General features: G+C 47.5%; 1 protein-coding gene across 1 annotated transcript in view; it reads left to right on the forward strand.

Annotated features, from left to right (window-relative positions):
* The window catches only part of MTHFD1L (methylenetetrahydrofolate dehydrogenase (NADP+ dependent) 1 like), a 163,137-nt gene that overhangs the window by 113,053 nt on the left and 24,884 nt on the right, over positions 1-25,200 (forward strand). The window contains exons 25-26 of the mRNA XM_054570112.1: positions 3,728-3,835; positions 6,073-6,225. Of these exons, the coding sequence (XP_054426087.1) occupies positions 3,728-3,835; positions 6,073-6,225 (261 nt within the window). The remainder of the gene's footprint in view (positions 1-3,727; positions 3,836-6,072; positions 6,226-25,200) is intronic.

Here is a 25,200-nt window from a genome sequence, read left to right on the forward strand (position 1 = left end):
CCCCATCTCAGGGATGAGGGAACAAATTTAAAGAGGTGACGTGATCTAACCAGATTGAGAAGGGGCCACGTTAGCTCTCCTGCCCCATAACAGCACCCCCCCACCCCCACCCCCGGCAGCCCTGCATCCCCCAGGGGCCGGGAAAGACACAGGAAGGGGCGGGGCGCAGGCGGAGACTGGGTGCCATTGGGCGGACGCTGCCGGGGGAGCCCACCGTCCTGAGAACGGACCCCTCTGACTAAGCGTGGTCATTGTGCTTGCTCTGTGGGCGCTAGGAGTATCTTTCAGCTTCCTATTAACTTGTATTTCTTCAAAAGGGCTGCCCCTTGCAAGACATTTATTGACCTGAGAGGAGATCGTATTAGCTTAAGTGCAGCATCAGCAGCAGGAGTTTCAGAGCCCATCAACTCATTACGCTGATGTGAGATCGTAGATTCTTGGAAAAAGCCTCCTTGGTGTTGTCTGGAGTATATCATTGCCTGGACTTGCTTATCGTCTCCTGTAACTATTGAACCACATGGGATCCATGTTTAGTCAATAGGAAATTTAGAAACATTCGCTCATTTGTTCAACTGTATCTTGAGGAGTACCGTGTACTCTAGGGGCTGTCTTATATCCCACCTCTGCGTGAACAAGAGGTTGTCCTTGGCCTCAGGGAGTGTACAACCATTCTTTATTCTTCAGCTAATATGAACATGGAATCTTTTGCATTCGAAGTTACCCTGCGGTTATGTCTCTAGTCCAGCCTCAACTTGACACTCACACAGTAGCTCTGGCTACGAGGTTCCTGGCACCCGACCTGGCTGATCCTGAATTCTCCCCGAATCGACAGCCACCTCTTAGTGAGGCAGCGCTGGTTGTACAGCTTGTCCTTAAACACTGGGCTGAAAATGACTTCCAGTTTCTGTCCTTTTTTCATATTCTGCCTTCCTGGAAGATGACAATCATTTCTTTCCCTAGTTGTCCCTTCTAGAGATGGAGATTCTTCTCTGATTTCTCCGGTGACACTTTTCACAAAAGACCTTTAGTCATCCAGTAGTTTTCAATGTCAGACTTTGGTCCTGGGACTGTTCCCGTCTGAGGCCCATCAGTGCCCCCTGAGATAACATGAGGTTTGCCAGCGACCACTCACTGCCAGGCCCTGTCGAACCTCTGGTCTAGGGGAACACCCAAGCATTACAAAGGCATCTGGACATCAAAGAAGAGAGTGCCTACCTGTGCATGAGGGACATCAGTCAAGGCTTCCTGGAGAGGCTGGCCTTAGGGAGAGACCTTTGCGGGCTCAGGGAGTTGTAACAGCAGTTGATCTTTGAAAATTACAGGGACAGAGCTTCACATGTAGGACCCAGATGCAAGAAAATGGGGGACATTTAAAGACAGGGGGACTTATCTAGCGATGCTTCTGAGCACATCTCAGACAGATGCTTAAATGCCAGAACCAAATTTTGTTCTTTGGTAGGCCATAGGAAGCTGAGGATTTTTGAATTTTCTTACTTGGATACATTTCAGGAAGGTTAGACTTGCAGTACAGAAGAGGGTGTGTTAGAAGTGAAGAGACCAGTTAGGAAGCTTTCATGGTCAGTTAGACCATTCGCATCTCAACCGGACCACTTAGAAGGGTCGTTTTCCCCACATCCTCACCTATACTTGACTTTCTCATACTTTTCAGTGTTACTAATCTAATGGGTGTGAATTGGTTTTGCATTATTTTAATTTGCATTCCTTGATTACTGATGCTATTGAGCATTTTTTTGTATGATTATCAGTAGTACTCCATTTGCCCAGTATTAAATATTTGTTTGCCTTTCTCTTGATTTGTAGGTTATTTTTTATCCATTCTAATAACTACTCTTTTAACTTTTAAATATTTGCATATATCTTTTCCCAGATTGTTCCCAGTCCTTTAACCTTATTTATAGTGTCTCTTGTTATGCAAAAGTTTTAAATTTTAATGTAGTCAACTTTAGAGTGTATTCTATTATTACCCTGTTTAAGAAATTATCCCTAAGTTAAGACCATAGAGTTCCCAATGTTTCCTTCCAATATTTAGAGTTTTAATTTTGAAGTTTATGCCTTTGTTGCATATTAGATTTATTTGGGAGCCTGGTGTGCGGTAGGAATACAATTTGATTTCTTTCCAGCCAAGTCAGTTGGACACACAGTCCTTTCCCTATTTGGTGCCATTTCTACTCTGTACTACCCCACTCCTGCTGAGGGGTCTTTCTGGGCTCCTTCTTATCCTCCATTGATTAATTTGTCTAGTCCTGTGCTGGTAGCACATGGAATTACTTAGCATAGTGTTGTAGTATGATTCATACCTGGTAAGATGGTAGGCAAGTCCTGTTATCTTTGTTCTTTTGGTTTTATTTATTTTTGAAGTTATCTTACCTATTCATGCCATCACTCTTTATGATGAATTTTAGAATTGATTGGCCAAGGAACCAAGAGTGCTCTTGGGGCTTTCATTGGAATTACATTGAACTAATAGATTGTTTGTGAGAACTGACATCTGTACAGTATTGAGTTCCCTCATCCGGAACAAAGTATTTCTCTCCAATGAGTCAGATCCTCTTTTATGTCCCTCAATGAAAGGCTATAATGACTTGCATCTTCATTTTTTTATTTGTTGAAAAGTCCAATATTTAAGTTCCAGACCACAGAACAACTTTACAGTAATAAAAACTATAGTAATGAAAAACACATTGTAAAGCCATTTTGGGTTCTATCAGATTGGGAGGGTGGAGTTATCTTTTACTTTCCCCCATTGGATACTTCTCTTTCCTATGTATATCAGCAGTAACATCCTCAATTGTACCGCCTGCCATTGCCAGGCGAAGTCCTTTAGGACCACAGGAGACCTGTGCTCCTCAGTGATGTCCCCTCGCCCATACTTGGACCAGCAGTGGGTCACCCAGGAGTAAACCCACTAACTCCATTATGCCTGTATTTTCTAACCACAGCAAAATGCTGAACGATTTTATCAGATGCTTTGCTTACCCCAAGAATCGCTTTATCCGTGGTATATTCCTTTCCTAATGAACAATTCTTGTTTCTTAAGATGGCTTTTAGTATTTTTGCCAGTAATCTGAATTCATATTTTCCATTTAGCATTATGAAAGATTTTCCATCTTCTCCTCACACACTTACTTGTCTGTATCTAATCTTCTTGGATTCTTCCTATTCTCCGAGATTCCTCATAATATGCTAACGTGGCTCTAGCTTCAACCTTTGATTTCCCAATAGTGTTTGATCACATCAGCATTTATATTAAAATCTCAGCCCATTCCTGCTCACAAAAAATAAAACAAAAAAAAACCCTATTTTTTAGTATTACTACATTCTCTGTCAGGTAACTGGAGTTGAGACCCACTTAGAAGTCAGCACTCAGAATTTCCTTGAGATACTCTTGTTCTGACTTACAAGACCACTAAGAAGCATAGGAGAAATTACATTTTTAAAAATGCTGCAATGGATAAAAGTGATTAACTAGATAAGCAGCCTCTCAATTGGCTGAGCATCTAAAGCTTCTTATTTGCTGGTTGACCTCTAATCCAAACATGTTCAGATTATAACAATGACCGATGACAAAAAAGTGTTTGCTTCAAAAGCCACCATTGCTGAAGAGAGAAACTGGTAGCGAATTACAAACAACTGCATAAAATCTCACTGAGTTTTCCCTTAGTTCTTTGACCAGATAACGATTTTGCTGTCATTTGTGTTTCTCCAGCTTCCAATTGTGGAAAAGATACGAACCATTGCCCAGGCTGTTTATGGAGCCAGAGACATCGAACTCTCTCCTGGGGCGCAATCCAAAATTGATCGTTACACACAACAGGTAAAAGCTACACTTTTAAGGGGGGAAAAATCCACCTTAGGCTCTTGAAAGATTCACTTTAATGAGACACTCCTATGTGTCCCACCAGCCGAACTTGTCGTATTCTACTTTGTGGTCTACAAAGATTGCAACACTGTCCTTGGATATAGGGTACTGACTGTAACTGGAACATTACGATGAGGGTATATACCCTCTGACATACACATCTTTGGCTTTTGTGGTTGTAAATGTGTCTGCTGTGGGTGGTGTCTGTGTTTCTACGTGGTGTGTGACCTTTAGTCCCTCCCACTCAGCCAGAAACATTGCAGTTGTCCTTAGATGTGGGCTGTGGTCAGACTTAGGTGGTCTGTAGTACCCCATCTTCATTTCAGGCTTCTAACCACCTTAAAAAAGGGTATCACAGCACCAGGTTAGGCAACTAACGAGTGCAGCATATAAAGACGGGGATCGGGGGGTTCTTTTTCATACGAGTGGTTTGTTGGCTTGGTGCTGAGGTGGTTCACCAAGGTTGAAGCTTCCATTCTCTTCTCCAAGCAGCTGTGAAGGTGGCTGTAATTCAGCAGCATTATCTGGTCCCAGAACAGCCGTGGGTAGTGGACTTCACTGCAGCACATTTAGCCGCCCTAAGCAGAAGGGCCACATGCCCCGAATGCCCATCCAGTTTGCTCGATAGAAATCAAAGCACTTCAAAAGCTTGATGACGAAGAGCTTTATCATGAGTGTCATCTGGGCTGGTGGTTTTTTTTTTCAATTCCCTGACTCCTAAACCCTCTTTGTAAATCATGTCAACATTTTGTTAAATACTACCGATGCCAACCACTTTGTTGCCAGGTTTGGTAAGTCAACAAACAACCTACTCACTCTTAGAATTTTTCATGCATGCACTTGACTTGTAGTTTAGGGGGGGGGAAAAAATTCCCAAATATTATTGTACATTCGGGCACTGTTCTGTGGTGAAATTTCCACTCACATGCAGTGAAACATTTAAAATTAAGTCATTGTCATGAGGGTTTCCTTATTTGAATTTTTAAAAATTTTTAAGGACTGTCATTTATTCTAATGTTAGACCCCTCCCCCTTTTTTCAGTCCTAAAAAGCACTTTCTTTTATAAAGTAAGAAGGTGATGGAACATGTCATATTGAGTTGTTTGTTTTTAATGCCTGTTAGGGGCCAAATTTTAAATTGGCAAACCTACATCAGTTTATCAAAATTATGTCCGATGTCTATCTGCTGTGCTGTACACCTGAAACTAATGCAAAATGGTGCTGAATGCAAACTGTAATGGAAAATTAAAATTAAAATTAAAACATTATTTCAGTATTTGAGTGGCCCCTGAAACCCAGAACCCCGAGCACCATTTATTTCTGCAGGGCAGACGTGCCTGTCCCTGGCAGGATCCTGATCCAGACGTAAGAGTATGTCAGCATTTCAAAAGGAAAGCGCTCCACCCCCATCCATTGTACTCAAAAATTGTTCAAATAGTTTTAAGTTGAATCACAAGAAATTCCATGTGGGTCACCTCTGAAGATTGCATTCCTTTTATCTCTGTCTACCAGAGAATATTCCTTAAAAGTTATGTGTCAAGTATGTGGCTGCCCTTAATTAGCAAAGTCTCTAAAGGGCCACTATGTACCCTTTAATCGGAACCAGGCTAGGAGGACACTGTCCTTTTTGTGAGACACCACACGTGACTTCCTGCTCTTTCACCTTTGGAACGCTGGGTCAGGCGAAGCCTTTGGTCCTTAAAAATAAGAAGCTTAAGTAGTGACCTCATCTGAGTTCCTATAATGTAATCTCAGATCAAATAGCCATGATTCATAAACCAACACAAAGGGGCCCTTTGCTTCCTGACAGCCTCCAAGAATGAGAGCGCAACGTGCCTGAAAGCCTCATTACGAAGCCTTTCTCCAGATTACCTTTCTGAGTCCCGGATATTAATATCCTTGGAAAGTGATTTCTACAGCTGCTGCTACTGCTGCTTCGCCGGGAAATAGCCACACTTTCCCCCAGACATGCACACAGCACTGCCCTCCTGTAAAGAGAATCCTCCGAAACAAATAGCAGACATCCCCAGCCCGCTGCTGGGAAAGGGGTTTCTGTCCCTTCGCCTTGCTCAGTGAACAGGCACTAACAGACCCCACTCTGTGCCTGGATCTGAGCCGCAGGGGTTTTGTGGAGTCAAGTGCAGGGGACTAGCTTCTATGTTCAGTGAGCACATTTCTTTTCGTTCCTTACAGGGTTTTGGAAATTTGCCCATCTGCATGGCAAAGACCCACCTTTCGCTTTCCCACCAACCCGACATGAAAGGTGTACCCCGGGATTTCATTCTACCCATTAGCGATGTCCGAGCCAGCATCGGCGCTGGGTTCATTTACCCTTTGGTTGGAACGGTGAGTAGTATCCTCCAAAACCTCCTCCATCTCTACTGTCATGATGCGTGAAACCCTTTGTTCGGCCAGTGCTCTGCGAATCGGGTATTAGGAAGTACTTAATGGCATTTGCTACTTTTCTAAACATTTCCGTCCCCCATAAAAACACATCTGCCATTGTGGTTTGGATTTTCCTTTTGGTTTGGATCGTGTGTTCCGGGTCCCTTGAGTCATAAAACTGATTCTGCCTATAATACACAGCAGAGGGTGACGTGGGAGAATTCAGTCTGCTGTTTAAGTGGTAGGATGGCTTAGTGTAGCGCTTCCTGGTCTTCTTCACATCGTGACACCAAAAATGGTAAGATTTCACTGAAGCACAGGATACGTGGAGGCGACTGCTCCTGCCGGACGGACCAGCCCAGCTCCCACCATGGTCTGGGAAGTCTGGGTTTCACCCCGTACCCTGTTGCTTGGCACATCACGTGGGGAGCTCTGCAAGTCACATGAGTCGTTTTTAACATTATCGTAATGGGACTGCGGTGCTATAGAATCATTATTATGTTATTTCAGGTTCTCTGTGGGTGGAGGGGAGATAGCAAAGAAATGAAAACTTACTAAAGCACTTAAAATCCATGATAACGAAGCATTTCATACGTGAAATGCTTCATTGTAGCCACACAATAAACGATACCATAGTCTTCCCTTGGGAATCATCAGTGGCTGAAATTTAACTTCCCATCATGGGAGTGTTCCTGCACTAGATTTAAACCAAAATTTCTATGTTGTCATTATCGTTTATTGTTATTGTTGTTACAAACTGATCCAAGCCCAAATAGGAAACATAACAATATTCTTAATAAACCATGTGGCTCTGTTATTTGGCAAACAAGCAATGGATAAGCAAAAAAAAATTAGAGGTCTTACCTTGATATTCACACCCATTTCATGCAATATTAGACAAAAGGTTCTCGGGAAGTGTTTTTTAATTCTTCCTACATCTGAGGCCAGGGGTACTAAGAGGAAAGGGAGGTGTGAGGGGCTGGGTTTGCCCAGCACAGAGGTCCTAGAACAGGAGCCCTCGGCCTTGCAAATGTCCTCATAGCAGGGGGCGGGGCCGTGCAACTATCCCCGCCCTGCGTGGGGAGGAGCAGGGGGTCGTGGAAGAAGAGGAGACTCCAAAACGCTTCCTAAAGGGCTTGCCCTCTGACTAGGGAGACGGTGAGTTTCAACTCAAAGGCACAGAAGACGTGAGGTGCCCTTCCCAGGGTGGCCCGGCATGGCCAGCGTTGGACGGGGGTGGGGAGCCTGAGAAACGGGGAAGGACAAGGTCAAGCTGTTAGGGATCTCCGCTGCTGTCCGAAAGAACTTGGATTTTCTCTCACGTGCGCTGGGGAGGCAGTGTAGCCTGGGTTCTTTGTTTGGTCGGTTTTATTTTTATAAGGAGAAGAGTGGGGTCTGATCTGGGCAACAGTGGGCAAAGTGTGTGCGGGGCAGAGGCCCTGACCCAGGAGACGCGTTAAATCACCTGCGGCAGAGGGGGCACTGTGGCTGCCGGGGCGTAGGTGTGGGGAGGGAGGCCAATTGGAGACATTTTGGGAGCCACGTACTTGTGGGGTGCCGGGGGGAGGGACTCCTCTAGCGTGACTGAGGGTGGTGATGCCATTGGTGGTGGGAGGGACCCAGGAGGAAGGCGGGGGCAGGGCCAGAAGCGAGTCGGGCTTGGGCGTTGAGAGCTGGGAGGGTTAGCAGGTCTATAGACTAGCCTGTGAATGCACTAGACCTGCAGGCACAGCCCTCAGGAGAGAGGCACTGGCAGGAAGGCCTCAGGGCTCCAAGGGTATAAACGGGGGCAGGCGCCGTCCCAGGGAGACTCAAGGAGAAGCACCAGGGAAGTGAGAGGAGAGCAAGGGACAGTTCTCTGAGAACGCCCACCTTCGCGCAGCAGAGGGAGCCACTGGAGCCCTCCCAGGCCTCAGGAAGGCACCACCACAGGCGTGGGGCGCAGGGAACACCACCAGAGCCGCTGGCGGGGCTTCCAGTTGTGGGGAGGGTGGCAACAGTGTTGGTAGAGGAGGGGAGGGCTCACTTAAAAAGGTGCTGAGTAACATTGTGGAAAAGGCGCAAGTGAAGGTAAAAGTTCAGCTCAGTGGCCCAAGGGGAGGGGGAGAGAGCTGACCGCAGAGGGAACTTCGGGGTTGGTGGAAACACCCTATATTTTCATTGCGGTTGTGGTTCCATGATGATACACAGTTGTCAGAACTCATCGACCTACATCCCTAAAACGGGAAAGCGTTATTGCGTCTAGTTTAATTACACCTCCGTGAACAAAAACGCGTACTGAGAAGAGCTTGCGTCAACGTCCCTTAGAACCGCCTCAGTGGGGGCAGCCCCTTTGGGGCTCGGGTTCGCCGGGGCTTTGGTCGAAGGTACGGGCCCACGAGGAAGAGCTCACGAGAAGTACAGGCCCAGTGAGACCAGCCCGCCGAGAGAGATGGGGCGCGCCGGTGCCCACGTGGAGCACACAGCCCTGGGCGGGGCGGAGGGCCGGTCCGCGGTGCGTGGTGCAGGCTCGGACTCCCAGAGCCAGCCATCCACCCGACAGACCCCTCCGTTCGTTCAGCCAGCGTGGGTGAGGCATTGTGCTCAGTGCTACGGGGAACCCCAAAATGAAGAAACTTTTTCCACTATGGGCAACTTACAGCTCACAGAGGTAGATAGAAGTCAGTTAACAAAGAAAATGGTTTGGTGTAAAAACTGTGACTCAATAAATGATAATCAATTCCTTAGCATTCAGCAGTCATGAAGTAAAAGCCATAATATAATTTAAAATCTTTGGGATCACTACATGAATATATGCCATGAATCTTCTCCCGCTCCAGGGAATAACACCACGTATATCCCCCACCATGTAAGACCAGTTCCAGAAAACCAGAACGGTCAACCACAGCTCATGTGTGAACACAGTCCATCCATCCTCCGCTCCTCTTTGATGTGTGGCAGGTTAGACACTGAACGCGTGAACTCCTCAAGGGGCAGCCTCAGGCCCGCAGGGTTTCCAGGAGAGAGCCCTCTGCACCCTCATCACCCCAGCACTGGGCGGGGCTCCCTGTGGCCACAGCAGAGCGGGGCCGTGAGGGGCAGCGCACAGAGCCGAGCGAGGAAGGACTAAGGATGCTCCTGGAGGTCAGGAAGCCGTCTCGTGGAGGCCATGGCCTGAAAGGTCACCTTTCTGTGCCGGCCCGGACAGCCTAATAAGGGCGGGTATTTACTTTTACTTGACCCCATTCTGGGCCCTGCCACAGCCTGCAGAAATGCCTCTAACATTCATCACCGGGAAGGGAGTCCGATGCAGTGATTTCCTGCTGAGATGACCGCAAGGAAAGGGAAAGGGGGACCCTCGGGGCTGGCCCCTGCAGGTGGGAAAATCCCAGCATAATGAATCACTCTGACTCTTAATCACTCAGCATGTGCTCCTGTGAGTGTCTGAAATACATATGCATGTATCCACACGAGAAGGAAAGCCCAAACTGAGACCTCAGAATCGGAAGGCTTGGCCATTTTTATGCAGTGTTCGTTCATTCTCTCACTCCTTTATTCATTCATTCATTCATCCATTCATTCATTCTCTTATTCATTCATTCATACCCACGGCAGAGCCCAAGGTGTTACAAACCACCTGGAGGGTAAACAAGATCCAGTCCTAGACTCTAGTAAACAAAACCACCCAAGCACTCTGGGCCTTATAACAAAGGGAGAAATTCCCTTGGAGTGTATCCTCAGGGGAGGCACACCCTCTGGCTACCTAGTAGATCCAAAAGAATCACTACCCGGGCAAGTCCCTCTGACAAAGACAAAAAACATCTTGCCAATTTGGGGAGGTCACAGAGTGAAACGCTGGAGAGTTTGGGCTTTTCTCCTCCAGATTTAGCTTTTTAAATATTTATTATTATCCTCCATCTTATAGGCCAAATTTTTCTACCATTATTTCATCATGTTCTATTTCGTGATTGCTTTAATTGCCATTGATCACCGCAATAAAATAATAGCAATACCATTAACCGGTGTAGACGCTTCGCTAGTACACTTCACTTCCGCGCGCTGCTTGTATAGAAGCCCCAGTGCGGGGATCGCTCAGCCTGTGGACACCTGAGACGCTGGCTACCATCCTTACTGCATTGGCAGGGTTCCTGTCTTCCTGTACGCAGCTAATTTTTCCTTCCTTAAATAACTGTCTTCGTTCCCAGTAAACCTCATGTGCATTCTTGCCTCTCCTTAATTACATTATGTAGTCTTTGTAGCACATTGGTGAAAGCTACAAAGTAGTACAGGATTCTTGACTAGCACTTCTCCACTTAGCACACTTCCTTCTAAGAAACAGTGTAGCAAATACGGATTTTTGTGGGGAGAAAAGAGTAAATTATTATTATGATTTTCCAACTCTATATTCTACAGGCTATCCTGTTATGTCTCCAAAGTTCTTTCAAAGCTTATGGTTTATGGTGTTCAATAAACCTAATAGTTTACAAAAATTCCAAAACAGTCTCGTGCCAAAAATATTCAGTAGGTGGTCTTTGTCTTATGGTCTCATTGTTTTGATACTGTCTTTAAGTTCCTATAATTTATAAGGAATGTTTAATCATTTGGCATAAATTTCATGACATAAAAATATTAATATGTAAACAAAGTATATGAAGTGATATTATTGAGAAGTAAATTACATTCCACATGGAAAAAGTCCAGAAAGACAGACACCAAAATCTTAACCTCAGGCCATGATATTGTGAACAGCTTTTTTTTCCTTCTCTTTTTTGTTTATTTTAAATCATTACATTGAGCACATGTCCCGTTTATAACATGAAAACACAATAAATAGGGAGATTGGGAGATGACGAACTAAAAATACTTGGGAAAGTATTTAGTGCCACTTGGTTACAAGAGACTTGGCATGTGTACAGTGGGTACAGTCACCCTGCCCGTCCTGGCTGCCTTGCAGTGTTTTAACACCTGAAAAGTTGGGACACCAATGAAAGACACCAATGAAAGGACAGGAGAGCTAGAATGTTCCTGTAAGAAATGCCCTCCTTTTTTTTTTTTTAAGAAATGTACTCCTGAGTGTGGTTCGTTTAGTTCTGTCTAATGTTTGCTAGCCCCAAATTCAGCTAAGGAAATGCAAGATCCACGTTGGTTTGCCGTGGGGTCCTTCTTGCCTCCTGTCTCGGAGTAGAGAGAGGATGAGTACCTCCTGCTTACACAGCAACACATTGTCAGAACAGCTGGCATGGGCAGTGTCTGACCTACCAAATGGTAATTCCTACACCCATCTTTTCTGCACTAGTTCCCGGTGTATGGAACCGTTTTCCTTTGGCACCACCGTGGGGCAGTGAGAGAGGCTGCTGAAGAACCTAGAAGTCTTCTTTTGGACATGAAGTCTTCTAGAACATAACGTCGCCTTTACTGACAAACAGAGGACATACAGTCCTCTGGCACGAGGGCTCCTTAGGACAGGAATCTGGGCGAGCATCTTAGAGTTAGGCAGTCGGACCGGTCACCCAGATGAGATGACGACATCTTAACAGCGTTTACATGGTGGTCAGGGCCAATTAGAGCAGTTCTGGCGACAGGGTCGCTGCTTGAAACAGTTGAAAAATAGCTGGTTAATGCCTTTGTATCACAGAAGGGTAAGGAGAGAAAAGCACATTGGCTGGGGGAGTGAGGCGCAGCGGGTCAGAGCTCCTGGCCCACGCGGGGCTATGCCCGTGACTCCCTCCCTGCACCCTCCGCTCTGGTCTCTGTGGTCTCCGGCAGCAGAAGACGAGCTCATGGGCACTGCACATGCATCTAGCGGCTTTTCTGCTGTGTGATGGTGCAGTACAGAATTCTGGGTAGGAAAAAGGGACCAAAAGTTCAGCAGTGAAGCAGCCTGTTTACTGAACAAACATACCCATGTGGCCTTCATTTCCACTCTGTGTGACCTGACCCGGTCACATCTCTACCCAGGTGCCCCACTGACGCAGCGCTCGGCTTGACTCTGGAAAGCAGGAAACTGCTGGGGTGTATTTGGGAAATCAGTGATGTCATTGCCAACTAATGCTGGGGGGGCAGTTAGTACGGGGAGGGGGCCATGAAAGAGAAAGCTGCGGCCCCCCCCAGCACAGTCACTGCTGGTTGTTCTGCGTCGCGTCTCGGCTAAGCTCACTTCGTTTTCCATTCACTCCCTCGGCTGTAAAAGTATGTCCTGAATGTTGCATTTCCGCGGGCTCCGGCTCCGACCCCAGTCGGTGCTGGCGTCCTTCCCCAGCTCCGCGGGGTGTGTCTTCCGGGGCCGGCGGTAACGAACCAGCCCCACTCGTCTGGCCGGACGGTGAATTAATTCAGACCTTGTAGGCTGAAGTCAAATGCCTGACTCCTCACATTTTCGGAGATTTATGGCCAGTTACACAGTGAAAAAAATGAAACATTGACTCCCCGAGCTGCGCTTTAAATGAGATGGGCGAGCCGTGGGGATCAGCGGGTGAGATCACAGGGACTCCGCTGGGCCCCGAAGGTCACTCAGACGCTCGGCCAGGGCACGCGTCCTACAAAGGCACCCAGACCTCCTTGCTCCCTTCCCTCACTCCCCACTCTCCCTACCTCCCCACTCCTCTCCCCACAAATGAACAGAGATCCTCCCAGCTTATTTTTCAAGTCTCGGCCAACAGCCCCCCCATTCTCCATGCTCCTTGGCACCGATTAACGCGACACCTGAAATTAACCAGATTTGCCTCAGACCCTGCCTGCCCGCCCCGCCTTCTTGGTACCCCGTGTCCTTTCACTCCGTTCCTGGGGACTCTGTCCGTTTCCTCTTCCGCATCCAGCTGGGGTCCCTCCGCCCCTGCTCTATCTTATCTCCACATCAGAATTTCCTGCTTTCTCCCAAACATGTCATTTCCCAGGCCTAGGCCTCCCCTCGCTTCCTCCCCGCCTGACGTCCCTGCAGCAGGTCACTGTGTGACCATGAGTTCCTTCCTGATGTCCAGCGGAAGCCGCACGTGTGTCTGTTCAGTGGGACAGACACCGTCCCAGCTTTTCCAGGAGGGCGTGTTAAGGGAAAGGAAGGTGACAGCCGCCTTCTCGATTTCCAGAAACTTTTTATCAGATTGATGAGACAGAGGAAGCTTTGTGACTCATGAAAATTATGTGCCTCTCTATCACGTCAGGTCATCAAGGTCCGGTCCATTTGTTTAGAGGTCTTTTTCTCCCCTATTTTAATGCAAGTTTATTTCTAGCATAAATATAAAATAACTTTAAATGAAATCAGCTTCAGCCAAGAAATATGCTGAGTAACAGTCTTACCAGATATTTCTGTTATAGAGTTAAATTTATAGCCCACTGCTCTTTAATCCCCGCATGTTGGCTCTTTCATACTTTTTACGAACCTGGAAAAGAATGTTTATAATGTTTAAGTGTCCAGCCCTACAATCAGGATATTGATTTTTAGTTTTCTCTAGGGGATGGTGAAATATTGGCCCTTCCTCTTCCAATTCCATCTACAGCCTGCTTGTTCTCTCCCTATTTTTAGTTTGGGTTCGGAACATAATTTTAACAATTGAGGTCCACTCTAGTTTAGAACTTCTGAAAGATACCCATAAAATTATCAGTATTTACAGAGTTTCTCTTTCTCCTGTGCCTCTTTGTTGTGTTTATTATCCTCTGATATCCCAATTTTACTGAGAAGCATATAATGAGAAGCAGCTAAACAGTTTATACAAGGGAAAGAAAAATAATACAGATCAAATGCCAGTTTTCGAACCGGAATGGCCCAGAGGCCCTCAGAGTCGATCTGAAAGTGTGGTGGGAATAGATGAAAAGAAAGAGAAGCTAGACTTACCAGAAAAATGTCACACCTTAGAACTGGGATTGTAATTTACGTGGGAACTCATAATATCTAGAACCCATGGCAGTTTACAGGGTGAACTATGTTAGTGTTTGTTAAATTATGCACCCATGGGTATCAGGTTAAATGTTAAAATAAATAACATATTACATCAGTCTGTAAAATATTTGTGATGATACTGCTTTCAAGAGAATTAATGTCCCTTAGTCTCTGCTGGTGTCATTGAAAATTCAAAACACTTTATACCAGTGAGCACAGCCGGCTCTAATTAAACCAGGGAAGAAGTGTGAAGTTATTGCTATTACTATTAGGGATGTAATTTGTGTTGGATTCAGTGATCAAGTGGAGGCATTTTTTAAAGTCCCTGAAAGGCCCATAACGAATACTGATAGTCACATTGCCAACCCCAGTAAGAATGTGCTGGGGCACCTGCATTACATACGTGCCACAGGACATTTGTAATAAAGGGACCACGGTCTGCGAAGGAGAGCCAGGGCTAGGAACATAAATTGCTGCATCTATCACAGACCTCAGTCTCCGGTCAGAGGTTCATCCCACCCCCAAGAATCAAGTCTAGAGAGTGCAGGGCCTGTGAAAGTTACCTGCCATGTTCCCTCGCACCTTCCAGAATCCATCGTCCATCCAATTCCCAAATTTACCTGTGTGCCTGACTACAGACTTATTCAAGCTCCAAACCTCCCCCGAGGACTGGCGCTGGGGGCGGGGGTGCCCCAGGACACCCACTCCCCTCCAGTCACGCAACCTCTGCCTCCGTTTCGCACGCAAGCACACGTCTGCGTTGGTGCTGCCCGCCCCAGCCAGCAATCATTTGCTGCCCTTATTTCCTTGGGCATCCCATTCCTTTACCGCCCTGCTTTGCCAGGCACCTCCTGTCACCCCAGGCCTCCCCCGGGCGGGGACCATGCCTTCCCTTCTCTTGACCTTCCCACCTCTTCACCTTCCCACCTCCTAGGAGCCCCTTCTCAGTGAACGCGCCAGCCCTGGAATCCAGGCCCGGGGCCCAGTCTGGAGAAGCACGTCTTTAAAGGTGCTCGTAGGAGAGACTCAAGTTCCCCCCAGTCTTCCCTGCCCTAAACTCCAACCTTTTGGGGTCAGTGCCCAAGCCTTTCTGACAAACCAGTTACCAAGAAGCAAGACTGCAAAACCAGGTCCAACTGGATTTTTATTACTGTGCTCAGATGTAGACTTAGAGATCAAATAGCCCCCCGGTCATACGAGGCCGTATGGCCATTTATGTGGAGCCTGCTCGTCCACACTTTGCATCCGTATGTCTCCGGCCTCATGTTGGCCTGCGCCATCGTCACCATCGTCGTCATCCTCATAACGGCTCTTTCAGCCCCAGCTCAGACACTCCTGCGTGCGCTTTCTCCAGATCAGCTCATTCCCCCTCATTCTCGCCCCGTGAGCGTGGGCGGTGATCCATGGCCAATGAGAGCCTAGTGTTCTAAGATCGTGAAGGCCTGTGAGATCTTTGCTCAGGAATAACTTAGGTTTTGAACATCGTGCATTTTCCCTTCCGTTGGTTAGTAAGTGTGTGTGCGCGCCCTGAGCCCAGAGATCTAAGGAAGCATGAAACAGGGTACTACCCTCAGGGGGCGCAGCAGGATGTTTGGAGCAGCACCTGAAAAATTAAAACAAATGGTTTCCGTAGCTTGCTTGCCAAAAAGAAGGTGTAAGTAATAAATGCACTAGAACTTCAAAGAAAGCGAAGACCGCAGTGGGTTTTTGAAAGTCAGCTGGGAAGGCAGGTTGGCTTGGGGCTTTGAGTGGCACACTGGGGCCTGTGGGGGCATTTGGGATTCTGTGTGCAGAGCACCACCTGGCAGCGATCTCCAGAGGGAGGGGGAGACTGAGGTCAGGAGACCCTGAGGGGCCTTTGCCACGGCCTGAGTGGGTGTCATGGGGCCAGGGTGGGGGCAGTGACAGCCAAAGAGGAGAAGGCGGCGTGTGTGGCCCAGAGACCAGTAGAGGTCACAGGCACTGACAGGGGACGAAACGTGAGGAACAGGGTCCCAGGTGACGCCTGAGGACCCGGACAGATGGGCCCGGGCGGAGCGGACAGCAGGCTGGCATCGCAGTGGAGGTAATTGCCCAGTGAGCGACGTGTCACCTGAGGCGCCCGCTGGCCTTCTGGCGGGTCACGCGTCAGACCCTTAGAAATGAGTTTCTGGAGCTCAGGAGGGAGGCCAGGGCTAACCTTGAGGAGTTTGTTACATGCAGATGATACACGGTCTCTAAATTCCCTTCCAATTTAAGACATTCCTGCCTGTCCAGTACACGCTGTGCGCGACGTTACCAGACAGGAAAGACCTGGCCCAGCCCCCAGGCACGCGCTGCTGGCGAAGGCGGGCACGCTGACACATGCCAGCAAAGTGCGGAAGGTGCCAGCACGCACGGCGACACTAAGGAAGGAGCGCCTGTCTCCTGTGGGAGTGGGCAGCTGCGCAGAGACCCTCCCGGAAGAGCCCTTGAGGGGCCCTAAAAAAAGAGCAGTGTTTGTGGGGGTGGCGGCAATAGTGAAGCAGCCAGACCAGGCAGTGGGCAGGGGCCTGACCCCGGAGGACCTTCGAGGCTGTGTTTGGGAGTTGAACTTGACCCTGGAGGCAGAGGGAGTGAGAGCCTCTGCCTCTCACAGCTCCAGGGCAGCATTTGTAGCAGTCCTTCTGAATTGGGGGCGGGATAGGGGAGACACAGGGACATACAGGGCCACCCCCTGTGACCCACCACAGGATGGGTCTCCGGCTCGTTCTCTCCTGTCTCTAATGCAGAAAAAGCAAAGCTCCCAGTGTTCCCCTTCCCCGGTGTGAGCCCTTCTACCTGAGGGATCCTGCATTGGGTAACCAGGGAAGCCTGACGTGCCGAAACGGGCAGCCTCAGGCTGGGTCGGAGACACGTGTGTCGTTTCTACACTGCAGGACCCCTGCAGTTTTTTAAAAAACCCCTGGGGAGGGTTTTTAAAAAAAAACAGATAAGTAATGTTTTACAATATCAGTTTTATCTTATAATTGAATTTATTAGGGTGACATTGGTTTGCAAAACCACACAGGTTTCAAGTGCACAACTCAGCCAAGCACCCTCTGCGCACTGCGTGGTGCGCCCAGCGCCCCAGGCCAGGTCGCTCTCCATCCGCACTTCCCCCTCCCTTTGCCCACTCCTTCCTCCCCCTCCTCCCTTTCCTTCTGGCCAATCACACTGTTATCTGTGTCTATGTGTGTTATATATCTTTTATTTATTTATTTGCTTTGCTTAATCTCTTTACTTTCTTTCTTCCAGCCCCCCCAACCCCCTCCCCTCTGACAGCTGTCAGTCTGTTCCTTGTATCCGTGCCTCTGCGTGGTTTCTGAATGGGCTGTCATCCGCTGCTGGTCTAAAGCTTTTAAAGTTGTTTCAAAGTACATTGCACACAGAAAGAGAATTGTCCTACAGATGAAGGAAGCAGTCTCTTCTCCGTTTGAGGCACCGCGCATTATTTGTCCGGCTTGCACAAATATTTTCTACCCTTTCGAGTCCTTCGTATTCAGCTCACTTGCCGCTCTGTCACAGTTGTTAGAAATCCACTGGGCCCGGTGACCTGGGTTTCCGTTATCTTCCCTCTTCCTTTTTATGGCATGGTTGCGGCTGCCTCCAAGTGACAAAAAGTTAACTTGTCATCAAAGCTATAAAATCACAAGGACATGTGAAGACTTTTCTTTTGGAGGTGTAACTCCCAGCTACTGCTCATATTCACAAACAGGTTTAGTTTTGGCCCGAGAATACTTAAAACAAGGGGTCATCTGCAGAGGTCAGCTCTCCAAGTCGAGGTTGTTCAGCCAGGTCCATGATGTTATTTTAATTTTGATAAGTTTCTCATAAAGAATGGAATGTGCCTTTTTGGGGAGATGGAAAGTTTGGGCGTGGTGAGGAGGGAGAGACACCACCCAACAATGGGATTTCACTAGGACATCCGGTCGGCTTCTTTGAAGCGGGGCTTTTTGTTTTCGTGCAAGGCCTAAATTGGAACCTTATCTTTCTAGGGAATAGGAAGTATTTCAGACTGAAAAGAAAATGGTTGTTGCAAGCACATCACTGGAAAAAGAATAGAAGGTTTCAGGAAGAATAGTATTAGGTTTACGAATTACGATTTCAGACAGATTCTTCTCTTATTTGGACAGTAAATAGTTAATGATTCATGGAAAGCATGATGGGAGTCTTTGCAGCACAAAAAACATATGCCCATAAATCCTCCTCCAGCACGCCTTTGAGATCACAGATCCGAGCTGAGGACAGTGATGGAGTGTCCGGTTCATCTCCAGTGCGCGAGTCCATCCCGCGTCGCTCCTGACATCCCGCCCCCTCCTGACACTGCTCTCGCCGTGTTATTACTCTAAAAACAAAAAGTCTGCCTGCAGTAGGTCGGTCCACTTTCGCAGACATTCAATTGTAATTTCCTTTCTTTTTTTCTGTACCCTCTCCATGGAGCACAAGCTGACATCTCTCTGGCCCCCAAAATAATCCATTCCTTTCCCCTAAAAGTAACATGTAATCCAAAAAGGATTCATTGAAAAGACAGGGAAAGATACTAATACCTGGATAGTTTCAGGACCAGAATGGTTATCTCTAAATATATACAGTGATCCCATGTTTGTAACGTTTGGTGACTTGGAGAAATAGCTGAGTTGTTTGGTGAGAAAATAAATGAGATGCATAGAACACAAGGTCAACAATGTAAAAATGCATAGAAAAGCAAGAGGAGATGAAGGGATGTTTGCATGAATTATAATGATAATAAAAATTTAAAATGTAAGCAGAGCTACCACTTGCTGAGCACTTGCCAGGTGCCAGGTTTCCTCCTGAGCCATTTGTGTGTGTTACTCACTTCATACTCGCGACGCCCCTCCCAGTTGGTACAGTCGCTGCCCCTGAGTTACACACAGGGAAACGTAGGCACAGAGAGGTCCAGTAACTTGCCCTGATCATAGAGTTAGTAAATGGGAGGTCCAGGATTCAACCCTGGCATTGCCCCATCAGGAATATTCTACCATCTTTGTGCTGATTAGATGGTCTCATTTTCATATTCCACGAGTTACCAAAAGTAATCCTTGATTCTGGTAGTGATCTAATTAGAAAGATTGGCCTAAATGGCCTACTCTAAAACTAATACCACTTGGGAGCAGAACGTTCTTACTTGATAACTATTAATTCCATACAACCTTTAGAATTTTATTGATAGAATGTAGAATAAGTGTTCTAGCTAATCTTTTTGGTTGATCAGCAGAAAGCTATGTTGTTCAAGAATCAAGAGTTTTAGCTGTGACATATTCAGGTTTTTCCATGGCTTTTTCTGGTTGAAACTTGCTGTGGGTCTCTCCTAAACCGAAATAACATCAGCCACTTTTTACAGCGGGAATCTTGGAGTTTCTGTCACCCATTAGTTAATGAGCTTGAAACAGGTCCAAGGCTGGTTTCTGAGAGAATTCCTAACCCTTTTTTTTTTGGGGGGGGGGTGATGGTCATTTCTTTAGGTGAGAGGCTTGATTTGCTTCCTTGATTTCACAAATATATTGTCAACCCTACCAGCCCAATGACTGATCTGCTAGGCACAGGAACGCACTCAGTCAGCATAACGGAATAGACTTGCTTCATGCTGACGCCAGAGATTACAACCTTGAACGGTCAGCCCCCTGACGCTTCACCAAGGTCTGCTTGGAGGGCTCGCTGGAGACCCCGCAGGCCTTTCCTCTGGATCAGTGTCCAACTTTACCTTTAGTGTTACTGAAGGGTACCATCACTTACCTGGGGTCCCCTTTGGACAGCTTACAAAAGCAGGTCGTCTGGACTCAGTGGGCTCTGTGTGCCCCCTTGCACATGGGACTTCCCCGGGGGGTGGCATTCGCAGCTCCCAGCAAAGAGGCCTGCTTGCTTGTCTATTTCCCCAGAAAGGGATCAGTCCTGGCAGGGTCGGGACCTCATCCTGTTTGTCTTTAAGTCCCAAATACCAGACCCAGCACTCGGCACACTAATAAACAGCTCCGCTGTAATAATTGTAGGATGCCTAGACTACCTATCTAATTTCCTACTGGATCTTGACTTTCATTCAGTATGTATTTTACATGATCCTGGTTTATACCAATCTAATGTTTAAATTGTACTATAGGTAAGCCTCCTCAAGTTCTTTGCTGAAAACCTCCACCTCCTGGAACAGACATGCAGTAGATTGGGGGCAAGATGTAAATAATGATACCACCCGAGTATGCCTCATGAGCTAAGAGATCTAGACTTTCCAAGGAAAAAAACAAAAAAACACACACACACAACAAGGTGGTATTCCTACCTTTTCTTTCTCAGTTAAAACACTACAGAGGGCCCTGGCTGGTATGGCTTAGTGGATTGAGCGTCGGCCTGCAAACCAAAGGGTCGTTAACTTGATTCCCAGTCAGGACACATGCCTGGGTTGTGGGCCAGGTCCCCAGTAGAGGGCACACAAGAGGCAACCACACATTGATGTTTCTCTCTCTTTCTCCCTCCCTTCCCCTTTGTCTAAAAATAAATAAGTAAAATCTTAAAAAAAAAAAAAAAAAAACACTACAGGGAAAGGTTTTATCTTTGAGGAAAGCAGTACACAGAACCCTTATTTTCACTCTCATTCAAGGACAACCAACATTTATTGAGAGTTTCATTTTAACTTTATTTCCTTGTTTCATTTCCGTACCTACTAAGAGCGTAAACTGATTTATCACAGAGAGGTTTCCATGAACTATAAATAGTCTCACAAAAAGAGATGAGGAAGATGGGGGTCTAATGCCGCTTGACGCCCTGGGAGGGTCAGGGCCACGTTGGGGTTCGTAGAAGAGCAGGAAGTATGGGAGCCCTGATCGTCAGGCTCTGTCACATCCGTTTTTGGCCTTTGTCCTGGTGGTGAAGGCTGCATTTCTGTTCTCACAGAAAGCTAGTCAGTATGCTTTGCAGAAATGCGTGTTTTGTTTGCTTGCTTTTAAGGATGACCTACAGGCTGACAGCCAGCAAGAATCATGAATTCCATTATACATTTGCAAGTTTTTCAGTATGATGGATGGTAATCAGCCTTCAGAGGCCCACTTAACCCTGTATCACAAAATTTATGAGAGAGCTGTATCATGAAAATGATGGCGCACGGGGGTCCGTGCGATTTGCCCCCGTGAGAAGGGAGAGCCGTGGCCAGGCACAGCCCACGCCTGCAGCAAAGCCCGGGCCCCCCGCCCCGAGGACCCCAGCCCGGCCTGTGCAGCCAGGCCCAGCCTGGCCAAGTGAGTTACATGGAGGGGCATCTAGAGGAGTGGGCCGGGGGTTGTTTTGTACTCTTAACTTACTTGGTAGCGCCTCACCAGCATTTCACAAAGCTTCTAAAGGAACTTGCCTGTGAACCAAACAGGAGACCGCATCTCAGTGAACGGCAGGATGGAGCGGTTGTGAGTACTGAGCAGGGAGTCAAGACACCTGGACCGCGGTCCCACCTCTGCCACAGAGCACGTCCTTCCGCGCTGTGGCGGGATGATGGCCTCTGGTCTCTTTTAGCTCCAAGCAACTGTGGTTCTAAACTGGGTGTTGCTTGATATTTTTATAAAGTCAGAACACAAAATTAGAGAATGTTGTTCTTTTTTATGAGAAATGACAACTACCAAAGGATTAAAATGCTGTCAAAGCTATCAGCTATCAAAGTAATAAGGCTCTCTTCTTACCATTTTGTTAAATAATTTTCATTCCTGAACATGATCAGAAACATTTAGGTATTCTTCCTAATCGGGCTCCCTGGAGATTGGCACTTCCCGGAGCATTTCCTCAAGCGTACCTGACACGGCCCTTAAGTCCCTCAGGCCGGGGGTTGGCTGTGCTCCGTGCCGTGAGCTTGTAGAGACCAACCGTGAGGCAGCAAGCAGTGAAGGGCTCTTGCCCAGAACATTACATAATACACCGAGGAGTCATCAGTTTTATTTACAAGTAAGTCTGTGCTTCCAGTGGATTTTGGCTTTCCTTGGTTCCATACTCTGATCCTTCCTGCTGGGGAGGGAGGGAACAGTAGAGACTTGGAGAAGAACATTAGGATTTAAGTGAAGGGCAAAACAGGCCAAGGTCACCAAGCGGACATTTCTAAGATAAACACTGACTTTGTGGGAAGCAATTCAGAAATCTGTCCTGAAATCTCAGTTAATGTTGGGTTGGCCAAAAAGTCCGTTTGGTTTTTTCCATAAGATGGCTCTAGTAGCACTTAGTTGCCTTTAACTTCGTTCAAAACAATTTTGTTAGGTTGTATTGTGTCAACTGTCATATCAGCGTACATTTAAAAAAAAAATAAACTTACCAAAATTGGTGAATTTTTGTGTAGCCATTTTAGTATAGAAGATGGAAGAAAATAAGTGACATTTTTTGGCCCATTATGCTTTATTAGTTCAAAAAAGGTAAAAATGGAACTGAAACCCCAAAAAAGATTTGTGCAGAGTATGGAGAAGGTGCTGTGACTGACCAAATGCCTCAAGAGTGGTTTGTGAAGTTGCTGGGGATTTCTCACTGGACGATGCTCTATGGTCAGGTAGCCTGGTTGAAGTTGATAGCAATCAAATCGAGATATTAATTGAGAGCAATCAATGTTATCCCACACAGAAGATAGCCAACATACTCAAAATTTCTAAATCAATAAAGTTATTTTGAAAGTGAAAAATGTTGTTTGTTTTATGGGAAAGAACAGGCAGAATTTTTGGCCAACCCAGTATGTCCATAGTGCAGAATCATAAGCATTGCCTGGGTGGGATGTGGGCAGCAGGGGTGTAGGACCACGCGGGATTCAGAAACGGGAGCACGAAGAGTAAGGTTAACCGTCGTCACCGAGAGAGGCCGGGCGAGAGAGCCCTCCCACTGGAAACGACCTGCCCTGATCCTTTAGACAGGTGTCTGATACTCAGGCACGCGGCGATGATGCATCCCTGTGGGACCGCACAAATGCCTTATTTTTGATTCACTCGTTCAGTATTTATTGAAGGGACCTTGAGGAACAACAAACAACAACAACAACAACAAAGGCCTGGCCTTGCCCTTGAGTTGTTCACGGGCTCCAGGTAACTATGGTCAGCCCTCAGTATCCACAGATGTGGAACACATGGGCACAAAGGGCCAGCGAAGGCACTTGAGCATCTGTGGGGTCTCAGGAACCAATCCCCCGTGGATACCGGGGGGTGACCGTGAATAGTCACCTGAAAGAGCCCTTTCCCTCTGAGAGACACCGGGGCGGGGGGCGGGGGGGGGCGCGGCAGAGGCCCTGGGAGCAGATCACACTGAGGACCCCAGGGCCAGGGAGCTCAGGCTGGGCGTGGGGCTGCCTGAGTGCAGTTGTGATGGGTGAGAACAGGTTAGCCAGGTGACGTGGGACAGGAAGGCAGCAAACACAAAGCACAAAGGCAGCAGAGAGAGCATTGCTAAGGTCCGGCAATGTGACAATCGTGCACACAGGCAACAGCAGATATAGAATGAGTGTGAGCAGCAACACCAGGCAGGAGGGCAGGTGCAGGTCATACGAGACCTTTGGGTCAAGCTTAGGGTTCGGCACTTTATTCTGCAGGCCTGGGGAGTTTAGGCACAGCAGTGTCATAATTGCATTCCCGCTTTAGAGGGATTACCCAGGCAGCAGGCTAAGGGATGGAGGGGGGAGAGAAGAGATCAGAGGTAAGAAGAAGACCTAGTTACAAGGTGGTGGTTGTTGTGAAGGCAGGAAATGCACAGGCCCAGACTGAGGAAGAGGCAGGAAGATTGGTGGGGGCGGGGAGGGGTGAGAGATAGTATGGGGGCCGATTGGACTGGGCTCAATGAGCAGGAAAGGGAAGGAGAGAATTCAAGAATGGATCAAGTTTCTGACCTGGGCCCCTGGTGGGTCTGGTTGTCATTTCCTTAAACAGAGGAGGAAGAAACCCCAACTTTCAGAGGAAGATAACTGGTGGGGGAACCCGAGACTACCCGCAGGTTCAGGGACTCACAAACTCGGCCTAAAGTCACATTCAGGACTACAACTTATTACAGCACAAGGTACAAAGCAAAATTATCCAAGGGAAGATGAGAGGAAACCAGACACGGCTCCCAAGCATCCTCTCCCATGGGAGTTGCAGGTGCCATGCCTAATTCCTCCAGCTTCAAGCTGTGGCAACACGTGTGAAGTGTCCTCTACCAGGGAGCTCGTTAGAGACTCAGTGCCCTGGGTTTTGTTGGGGGCTGGTCAGGTAGGCACCTTCCACCTGGCACCTACCAAACTCCAGACTCCCAGGAGGAAAGCAAGCGTTCCATGTAAACCATGTCGCAGCCACTTTTAGAGAAGAGTGGGAAACCTCCCAAAATCCAAGTTCTCAGGCACCAACCTTGCAGGCCAGTCCAAAGAGAACATCCACAGCCTTGCTACTGAACTCTTTTCTGCACAACAAGGAATTCAGCGTTGAACATATTAAGTCCAAGTTATAACAGTCCCCAGGACAGTGGGGTTCGATGAAGAGATGAGACCCGTGCTATAGATTAAAGATCCTGGAGTCATTAGTGCCTCCAGTGGTTATTAAAACCGAGGTTACACAGAGAGAAAGCCCAGCTCAGTATTTCTCCAAACCGACGGGTTCGTGCTTCTGGTTCACCGCTCCCGCTGTGTGAAAGGGGATCTGCGGCCCCTCGACGTGTGTGGCTGCGCACTCTTCTGCTCCAGGTCTTTTCCCATCATCATTACCGCCTCTCAGAGTGGCAGAGTCACACCTGGTCCATAAGTGAATAAAATGGCACTTCGGTTATAAAACAGGCCCTTTGTGAGTTTGTTTAATGCAACTTGTTTTACAAGGAGCCTGATCCTAGGACCCCGGCAAGTCGAGTTGACCACAGCGAGGCCTCCACCTGGAAGGAATTCCAAAGCAGCCTGTAGGTCCGCCACTCATAGTCAGCCTTGATTATTAAAAAGATAACTGTGACAAAGTCTTTGCCCTCAAGTTGCTTATATTCTAGAGCCAGGAAAGAGGTGAGGACAGCTTGCATATTAGGAGTGTATATTGGGGCCAAGAGTAGGCAGGGTGACCTCTTGGATATGGGGAATGAAAATTAGTCATATTCAAAACAAGGTAAATATTTGTCCC

The sequence above is a fragment of the Pteronotus mesoamericanus genome, unplaced genomic scaffold (genome assembly GCF_021234165.1).
Source record: "Pteronotus mesoamericanus isolate MK-2021 breed Mesoamerican mustached bat unplaced genomic scaffold, CSHL_Meso_final contig_20, whole genome shotgun sequence".
In the NCBI taxonomy this organism is placed as follows: domain Eukaryota; kingdom Metazoa; phylum Chordata; class Mammalia; order Chiroptera; family Mormoopidae; genus Pteronotus; species Pteronotus mesoamericanus.